Source organism: Erigeron canadensis, unplaced genomic scaffold, assembly GCF_010389155.1.
Source record: "Erigeron canadensis isolate Cc75 unplaced genomic scaffold, C_canadensis_v1 Conyza_canadensis_unscaffolded:263, whole genome shotgun sequence".
Taxonomy (NCBI): Eukaryota; Viridiplantae; Streptophyta; class Magnoliopsida; order Asterales; family Asteraceae; genus Erigeron; species Erigeron canadensis.
In genome coordinates this window covers 170,001-180,000 of record NW_025215673.1, presented here as the reverse complement: position 1 = coordinate 180,000, position 10,000 = coordinate 170,001, and the positions used below count along the sequence as shown (strand labels likewise).

Here is a 10,000-nt window from a genome sequence, read left to right as displayed (position 1 = left end):
AATAGTTCAAAAGTTCCTCGTGCATTATGACTTCATGACTTATTCTTTTATTGGCACGGATGAATCAGGGAAGCGCAGACAAAGAGGAAGACTTTCAGTTAGGATGCTAGGAGCGTTAAGGATACGCCCATAGGCAGATAATTCACTGGCTTTCTAATCATAAACCAAAGTTTAGCTTCTTTTTGGCGAGATTATGGCATCCAACGAACTCAAGCCGTTCAACTTACACACACATAGACAAACAACATTACAAAGTTAACAACGGAAGCATTGAAGACTACTAGTGATACATGCAAACACAACAAAGACACTTAGCATAGGAGTAGATCTCCACCAAACAAAGAAAAAGAAGAAACACACTACTTTGCGTCTACAGACACTTATTTAAACCTTATTATATTATAGACGGACTCTTCTATTCTAGTCTCCCAGGCGACCATGAACAATGAGCGTTTGCTGCTCCGCCCGCAGCGCTTGCTGCCTCTCCTCCAAACCCTCTATGCGCTCTCTGGTAGCGCGAATGCGCGCTTCTTTCCTTGCAGGATCCATTGTTCTAACACTTCTCAAAAAAGAGTTTAGCACTCTATGGTGCTGTTGAATTTCATTTTGGAGTTGCCCCATTTCGGCAGCAATTGCAGAAAGCCTGTTTGCAGCATCCATAGCTATACGTGCTATTACGAAATTTCTTTGGTTTGAATTTGATGAAGAAGACACTTATCGAGCCTCCATTTATAGAGTGGTAGAGTAATATCGCCATGCAGTACGAATTGCATGGCTGGCACAATTCTGACTACTATAACCACGCTGCCTGTATGAACAAACAAACTTTGCAGAACCGTTTCACCTAATCGATCGTGGTGAAGTCAGCAATGGATTCGGCGGATCATCCAAATTGGATGGCAGGCCTAATTCTTACTAGTTCTCCGCACTACTTTTATGCAGTTGAAGACGATCATGCCTTTTTCATGAAAACCTGGCTGGCTCTGGCTACCTTGCGGAGCACACATAATATACCCGAATAACATTGTAACAAACTTTGTACAACCTGCTTACGTAGAAAGGATTCCTCTATGCCAATGGACTCGTGACATCCATGTACTGAGTCGTCAAATGAGCCACGTTAAGAAAGCCCAAGTTATACGCATTGGCCCACAGGGTGCCCCAAGAGGGCCCGAATGAAAGACCCAAGCCTACATGAACCATCAAAGAAAGACATATCGATGGGGTTTTGCTTGTTGCCTGAATGAAAATGCGTCTATTTCTTTCAGACCAAATCAAAATAAAGATGTAGGCTTAACTAAAGCCCAATGCCAAGCAAAGCCCTAAAATACAAGAAGAAAATAGGTTCAACTCAGCTCATTAATAAAAAAATAGATAACACCAATGAACTCTGCGAACTGGATTCGAACCAGTAGCACTCACTTTGATAGTTACTCTGTCCATCTTCTTTCCTAATAACACCTGGGTTAATTAGGCTGAGGATTCTAATCAGTTCCAGCCCTAAACGGGAATTAGGGTTCGAACCTATGACTTGGATTAGTCAGAATGGTAGACTGAAAAATAAATTCTTTCCATTCTAAGATTAAGATTTCAACTTAACTGCTTTTCTGTGACCAGTCCTTCATGCACACTTACAATATATTTCCTACTACATCGAACTGAAAATGATTCCATTACTTGGTTAAGATCGAAAATCCCTCACAAAGACTAGAAAAAGTCGTAATCTTCTTCTTCTATTACCAAAACCTACTTGTGAAACAATTCAATTACCAGTTAAACTCATAAGATCACTATATTGCACTTCTGCCAAAGCAGAATCACGTGTGTACTTTGCTTTGGTGCTCAGCAATATCTTCCAGCAGAGCCCAAAATCGGCACGAATATGTTCTTTTTTTTCTTTGCTTTAGCTGAATACTTTAAGTAGAAAAACTCGCTGAAGCTGGTGAGACGTTCGGTCTATTCACACAGGCACACAGCCAGAGCAGGGATTTCTTTCTTGCAGAGAAAGATCCTGAGGGGCAGCCAGTTTCTTTCACTAAATAGGAATGAAAGTATTCAACCGCCGGAAAGTGGGGTGGCCAGCTAGTCGGAATTAGACTTTCCATTCAATTCGTGACACATGATGGCGAGATTCCTCTACCACCACTCTGTATAAATAGAGGCTTGATTTGATAAGCTTTTGTGCTCTTACAAAAACAAAAAAACATAAGTTTTCTACCTGTTTCTATCGAAAAGCTATGGCCCTCCCTCTTGCAATCCAAAATTACGATTCCAGTCGTCGACTTTTTGAAATTGACAATGAACTTTTTTTTATTGACCTTGAAATACAAGGGTTAGAATCTGCCCTTAAAACTACTCAATTGTATTTAGAAAAAACTACTCAACTTTTGTTAGATTATTGCCAGAGGGATCTTTCTTTCAACCTTCTTCAAGAAAAAATTGAGAAAAAAAATCCAGCAACTTGAAGAGGAACTCTCCGGCTTCCGGAAGGAACAGCGGAAACTACAGCAGGAGAAGCAGGAACTTATCGTGAGGATAACCTGCCAAGAAAACCGGCGACTCTGACTCTTTTAGTTTTTTATTTTAAAAAGTTAGGGTTTAAATTTAATAAGTGTCTGTAGACGCAAAGTAGTTTGTTTTAATGTATGGTGTTCTTTGTCTTTTGTTAGTGGGGATCTACTCCGATGCTTACTGGAGATAGACTCCTATGCTAAGTTAAGTGTCTTTGTTTGGTTTTATTTGTTATGTTGTGTTTAGTTGTTTGGCTGGTCTATGTGTGTGTAAGCTTCCTATTGGATGTACTCCCATGTAACAAAATGCTTGTAGTGCTGGAATGAAAAAAAATCTGCTTTGTTCTAGTTCATTCTCTTTCCCTGTTTTGTGCAGAAAAATTTAGGATTTTCATTCTTTTTTAAATATCCTTTATTTTCTTATTCATTTTTCACATATACAAGCTAAAACTACAGCCAACAGGGTGGAAGTTGTGTGTTTACGGTATAAATCCTCTAATAGCATAGCAGATAGCTTCCATGCCCACCTGTCAAGAGTATTCTCGCCGAACTCCGCTCTTCAAGCTCAGCTTCGGCAACAGCAACTCGAGAAAGCTATTCCGTTTGTGAGAAACCGGCCACTTCTTTATATACGTTGCCATTTGACAATCTGTCTGTGCCACGGAATCTGAGAAGGGGGACAGCAACGTAAAAGACTGAGGGAAATGAGTTCCGATCCCAGTATCGTCTGGTCCTTAGTCTTAGAGAAATTGTTGGCGTCAAGAGCAAATAGAATCGAAATCAAATCTTTTCCTCGATGAGTTGAAGGTTTGTGACTCCTTCTTTCTTTAGTAGCGAGTCTAACTTTACAGATCTCATTTCTTTTTACCGCCCTGACTGGTGGGGTATCAACGCTAACTCACTAGACGGACAATCGACCAACGGTGTTCGAACCGATTCACCTATATTAGCTAGTCGAAGATGGGGGCTTGCATCCTCTCCTATTCGGAAGAGTAGTTGGATCTTATTCTCTAGCGTGAACGCTCACTCGCATACTGTCACAGCTAATTTAAGTGTGGTTATTGATTCGGCCTCTACCACCGGTTAGAAGACCCTCAAGGCTGACGTTCGTTCTTCTTTTTGTTACCATGCTTCCGCCCAAAGGTGATTAGTTACCAATGAAGACGTGAGTCGTCGAATTAGATCTGTACAATTTCTCAATAAAGTAAGAAAATTTCATATCTTTCTATATAGAATATAATTTAAAAGGCTGCCATTGTCTTATTTCTGGGGATTCGTTCAAGCACATTAAGAAAAGTTCTCTTACTTAGCTGCCCTCTCTTTATGCACTTAGTTACGAAAGTAGTGAAATGGAGAAAAAGTTGAAAGACAACTAAAAGGGTTCAGTCACATCGGTCACATCTTTAGGTTTGATGCTTTGAATACTTACTATCGTCCCTAACGGACGTGGTAAAGGAGCCCTCTCGCTAATCAATAATAGAATGAATCCCTTCTTTCTTCATTTATCCAGGGAACCTCTTTATGGCTGCTGGGGAAAGGCTTATCTCACTCTAGCTGGCTATGACATGAAATGTGTAACTCCCTGAAAAGCCTTAGTTGAGCCCATACTGTTGGAGTGCTAGGCTAAGCCCTTTCCCGAAAGAGTACTTTCGTATGCATAACCTCTTCTTTCCTATGGCTAAGCCGTGGAATGGAAGACTATAGATAAGCAGTGGAAGTTAGATGAAAGTGCCTTAGGAAGGTGCCTATAGAAGTTCCCTGCATTCCCAGCAGCCTATATAGAAAGCTATATAGTTTCAATGGCAGTTGCCATCGGTGCATTTTCAGTAAAAAGAATATCAAATCAGCTTATCTAATCTCCCAGACTTTATTGAGCCAGTTCCACCCATTCTAAGCTCTTCAATTGCTAATGCCGTACTTGGGGTTTTAGAAGGAGTGGAAATTATAGATTGAGTTCTCTTTGTCTCGCCCTTCCAGTCCATCTATCAGTCTTCTTTCCTCCAGCTTCAGCTATTGTAGCAGCTCCGGCCTTTGCCGGGTTTAGAAAGAGTAAAGTTATGCCCAGCAGTGAAAAAGCAATCGATCGTACCAAAGATCTATCTATATTTTCTTTCGCAAGGAAGGCGCAGTAAAGCCTTATGCTTAAGCAAGCTAGTACGCCTAGTAGCATACAGAGCGATGCCTCTCGAAGGCACAGATTAGATACAAAGTCTTTCCAATGGAAAGCAAGTAAACAGGAAAGCGGTCCTTAACCTGGGGGTTGGTAGCCCGGGGTGATGGGAGTTCGGGTATGGCCTGGGTATGGCTGTAGATGAAAGGTATGCCCATTGTACCCGTGCATTCATTGATGCGGATCGATCTATTTATTCTTTCGGCTAGCCGTATTCATTCCTCTCCTTGAAGTCGAGTCACTTCGTACCTCTCCACCCAATCATAAGACTCATTGACTACTTTTCTGTCTCAAAACAAACCTGACTTCTTAGAGACTTTCTTGACTCCCGTTTACTACCTATTTCTACTGCCTTATACCCCTCACATGCTTTCCTTACCCGTTGAAATTGGTTTTGGTTGTCTCATGACCTCTTTCACAAGTGTTCTTAATCCTAACTCTCTCTAGATGGCAAAGTTAAAAGTGGAATTGATCTGCACATCCCTCTATTCCAATAGAAAAGGTTAGCCTTCATCCATGAGAGAGGGCTATCACTACCAGTGGGGGCCCGCTTCCCTAATAGACTTTGAAACCTTTCGATGTCCGATCCCGGCATTCAAGACTTGAAACCTTCACTTCAATCGAGTGAGGCTTGAAGACCTGTTATGAATCTGTTGGTGCCTGTTGGGTAAAAAGACTTGTTCTCTCAGGAACACCTGTAACATCCTCCCCCGATAGACTTCAGTCCACTCTTGAGGAATAGGTAAATCCCCGCTAACTTACAAAGAAAACTACCTGAAAGGGCCTTAAATGTGAGCCTGTTATTCTTTAGCTACCCATTATTGGTGTTTTTAACTAGTCAATCAATGCACTTCTCAACGTCAATATCGTAAGAGAAGAAAGCGAAGCGGGGTGGAGGAATTGGTTAACTCGTCAGGCTCATGACCTGAAGATTGCAGGTTCGAGTCCTGTCCCCGCCAAATTACGTCAGTAAAAAGTTTATGAAGACAAATGTGAAAGTGTTCAATGCCAGACAAGAAAAGAAGAGTGAAATAGATAAGGAAAGAGGCAGATAAGAATGAAATAGATCTCTCCGTTCTTGCTCTTCCTGTATCCGGGTAGAGAGAGACATTGAATGTAGGGCCTCCCCAAGACCGAGGTTATGTCACTACCGGACACTAAGATGCAGAGGTTGAATCATTCTTCTCGATCAGAAAAGCCCATTCGCCTAGCAAGAGGTTATGTAATAAAAGACCGGAGAGAGAGTTAGAATCCGTGCTCTAAACCTACAGTCAACTAGCTACTTGCCTCAATTGTCTCCTGAGAGAAGCGTGCCCCCATACCGACTACCAAAGGGATTCTTAAACGTCCCTCCATTCCTGACGAGAGAGCTCAAGTCTGATCCACCATCTCGAAATGGAGACTATGAGAAAGCAACCCACCTTATCCAGCTAGCAAGGGAAGAGAGGCTCGTTCCATGTTAGCAGCTAAGGAGCTACTCTAGAGTTCCGGGAAAGAAAGATCTATTCACTCTCCCTACAAAAGAAGTTCGCTAGGCCCTTACTTCGACAATTCAATTTGATAGATAGTAGGAAGAAGAGACCTCTTTCTTGTTCGAGGAATTGCTTCAAGGGAAGAAAAGGAAGCTAGCTATTGAGTTTCCGGGCATTAATAAGATGTCGTTAGACCGAATTCGAGACATTTATTATAGCGACTTCTGATAGCAATTCACTAGTGCCAAGGAGCGGGTATCGAGAATCAATAGGGGAACAGTTAGAATAGGGGAAGAAATCCGCCTAGACTGGAGGGTTCTGCCATCGAGTTCATCTCGGTTCTTGTTTGAGATTCTAGTAGCGACTGCTGTACTTTCCATTCCTATCCAATGATTGCTTCTTTGATGCACAGATAACTCGCTTTCCGGCTAAGAAAGACTGAGACTCTCTAGCTACTATAACAACAACTGAGCTATGGTCCTCTTTTTACGGAACCTTCTATGAAACAGTTTAGCTTTCTTTCCCTTACCCTGTATGGATGCCGGGGACTACCGTAACGCTTTGGCCTACGCCTGCTCCATACCTTGGTTTGCTTAGCTTCCAGTACTCCCTTTTGGTTCATCTGCTTTAGGCTTATCATCTTCTTTCTCTTCCTTCATATCTTCTCTTTCAATGGTATTCTATCACACCATCTCTTGCAAACACTGGAAGGAGGGTATGCTTCACCGACCTCGTTTAACACCGTCCTCTGCTTTCAACGGCTGAGTGGACGAAAGCGGCGGGTTACGTACGGGTGACGAACCGAGTCAGTAAAAAAAGAAGAGTAGCCTTTCATCCCCTTTGTGCAAGGCTTTCTGTTATATTCCTACAAATGTGATCTCCATTACTGATGGATAAATCTGTTTGGAAACAGAGCTCTGAAATTCCATTCAGGTCCTTAGTTACAGTCGAATCGCGAGCAAAGCTCGACACTGCTAGCGAAGCTCTACGACAGAGCATTTCCATTATTTCAATTATAGAACCAACCGCCCTCTCTCTTTCCGGCTTAGCCTACCGCTCCGTGGGCTTCTATCCCCCTGGTGTACGAAAGCAGCGAAGGAAGAGGCGGGCGCGCTAGACCCCTCTCTTCTAGCCGAAGTTCTCACGGATTTACAACTTCCCTGTCCAATTATCAGTTGGTACTGGGAGGGAGCCTTCCGCTCTATACTGTTAAGTACACGGATTCATTTTGTAGCGGAAATAGAGCTCTTTGAAATTGAAAGCGGTATTCCCCTTATATATTATAGCCTAAATAGAATCATGGAATTCTCTCCGAGAGCTGCTGAACTAACGACTCTATTAGAAAGTAGAATTAGCAACTTTTACACGAATTTTCAAGTGGATGAGATTGGTCGAGTGGTCTCAGTTGGAGATGGGATTGCACGTGTTTATGGGTTGAACGAGATTCAAGTTGGGGAAATGGTTGAATTTGCCAGCGGTGTGAAAGGAATAGCCTTGAATCTTGAGAATGAGAATGTAGGGATTGTTGTCTTTGGTAGTGATACTGCTATTAAAGAAGGAGATCTTGTCAAGCGCACTGGCTCTATTGTGGATGTCCCTGCGGGAAAGGCTATGCTAGGGCGGCTGGTCGTACCGGCCAACACGTCTCTGCGTGATGTAGTAACATCCGCATCCCCTAGTTGGGCTGTACCTTCCTCACGTGTGGCGAGGCGGAATCGTTTCGGGGAGTGCTGGGCGGCACTCTCTGTGGCGTTAGCAGTCGTAGTTAGCTTTGCTATGATAGGGGATATCCTTCTCAATCCTGTCATAGCCTGGTGTGACGCGCGGGGCGCCTCCCCCCCACTTAGTCCACCAGGGCAGGCTCTTCCTCTTCCCGAGGCACCGCCTACCCCGGGACCCGAGCCCGTGGGAGTCCCCGAATTACCGCACCCTCTACTCCCGGATGAGGAGAGAAATGGAATCCTTACCCAGGGGTACTTCTCTCTAATCTCTAATGAAGAGATATTAGGGATCTCTCGGGCCTTCTCGAACCATGACGGGGGGGACGTCAACCTCCGGCGTATGGTCTCCACTATCAACGCTCAATTGATAGTGGAGCGCTCTGTGGAGGCTGCCCTGGTGCAGGATGGGTATAGCCCCGCTTTCATTATGCAACGGTACCCCGAAATCCGGGACGTCCTGCATGTTCCACAAGGACGTCTTTTGAGTGTACGGACTTATGAGTCGTACGTCACTCAAATTACGGAACGTGGTACCCGGGAGAGCTTGCCGTATCGGCGCGTTCTGCAAGCAATTGCACGCAACGTATGGAACGCACGGTAAGGGGGCCTTACTACTTCTTCATTCAGGGGGGGGGGAGACTAGCCTCATTACTTCCCACTGGGCGAGAGGTGCACCCAACCCACTCATCAATCACGGTGTTCAGCTGACTTGCACTGATAGACCCCTATTGTATTGGAATTAGGCGCCAATCTTTTGACTGTTGTCAACTAATCTCTTCAATGTTAGCTATGTTAGAACATTTCTGTGAATGCTATTTTGATCTAAGTGGTCTTATTCTGTGTCCTGTGCTAGGAAGCATTATTCTTCTTTTCATTCCAAATTCAAGAATACGACTGATACGATTGATTGGTCTGTGCGCCTCTCTTATTACTTTTTTGTATTCCCTTGTTCTTTGGATACAATTCGATCCTTCTACGGCCAAATTTCAATTTGTGGAAAGCCTTCGATGGCTTCCTTATGAAAACATCCATTTTTATTTGGGTATAGACGGTATCTCTTTATTCTTCGTGATATTGACCACATTTCTGATCCCTATTTGCATTTTAGTGGGTTGGTCTGGTATGAGAAGTTATGGGAAAGAGTATATTATAGCATTTCTAATTTGTGAATTTCTAATGATCGCCGTGTTCTGCATGCTGGATCTTCTACTATTCTATGTTTTTTTCGAAAGCGTGCTAATCCCTATGTTGTGCGGAGCTGAGCATCTTATATTCGCTGGGAAAAAGCTTTTCCTCTGCAGGGGCCTTGTGCAGTAAACCCCCTACGGGCGGTCGTCCGTCGTCGTAAAGTAGTCCCCGCGAAGCTTTCGGGAAGAGGGGTAGTCTTGTGTGTAAGCATAGCATTTCTGGTCGAACTCGCCCAACCCAACTAAGAAGAACCGAACCTGACAAACACATCTTTTTCCTTTGGGGAGGGTACTCCGAGTAGTGGGTACCTCGTAGGACCTCGACCCGCCTACTCGGGTCTTGTATGGATATGCAGGAAGGGGTGCTCCTAGGTGTGTGTAGGGGTTGTGTTTGTTCGCGAGAATGGATTCCTCGTCAAGTCAGTTTGGGGGGTGTGGACACACTTGCGCGAATTCGGGTAACGGCTACAAGGGATAAAGAAAAAGGAAACTGTATCCGACCGGGGATGGACGTAAACTCGTAAGCTACCGAGGGTAGGGATAATCGTCCAGGTCTTATTGTGAAAGAAAAAAGCCGCCCCGCCACAGCAGGCGGGTTGCTTCCTCTGTCGTCGCCGGGGAGCTCTTGGCGAGGAGACCTTAGGATAAGTTGCTAAAACAAACGGGGGGGGAGGATCGACCCGTTCAGTAGAATTCCGAAGAAAGACTGTTGGCAGCAGGTGGAGACATTTCTTTGGCCCCTTCAAAAAAAAAAAAAAAAAAAAGAAATGCGGGCAGGGTGGAGCTCGGCAGAGTGTTCGAGAATAGGGTAGGGTCCTGTTCTTAAGATTCAGATAATAAAAAAGTTCCAAACCTTTATGCATGCACCTCCGTACAAGTGCTGCGTACAAGTTCCGGCCAGGATGATTGGGAAAGATCAAACCAATTTGAACCGCTCACA

The 10,000-nt window shown here is 44.0% G+C and overlaps 2 protein-coding genes and 1 non-coding gene across 3 annotated transcripts in view; all 3 read left to right on the top strand.

Annotated features, from left to right (window-relative positions):
- The first annotated feature begins 5,565 nt into the window (after positions 1–5,565).
- TRNAM-CAU lies at positions 5,566–5,639 on the top strand. Its single transcript has one exon. It is a non-coding gene; the product is annotated as a tRNA-Met (tRNA).
- Positions 5,635–8,654, top strand: LOC122584411. Its single transcript, XM_043756589.1, has one exon. It carries the CDS (start codon positions 7,452–7,454, stop codon positions 8,472–8,474), a length of 1,023 nt encoding a protein of 340 aa, XP_043612524.1. The 5' UTR covers positions 5,635–7,451; the 3' UTR covers positions 8,475–8,654.
- Positions 8,654–10,000, top strand: part of LOC122584408 (NADH-ubiquinone oxidoreductase chain 4) — a 3,120-nt gene continuing 1,773 nt past the window's right edge. The window contains exon 1 of the mRNA XM_043756586.1: positions 8,654–9,123. Within this exon, the coding sequence (XP_043612521.1) occupies positions 8,654–9,123 (470 nt within the window). The remainder of the gene's footprint in view (positions 9,124–10,000) is intronic.

Bases quoted from the DNA above. Each gene is read 5' to 3' on its own strand.
- LOC122584411 (XM_043756589.1), top strand. From the start codon at position 7,452: ATGGAATTCTCTCCGAGAGCTGCTGAACTAACGACTCTATTAGAAAGT.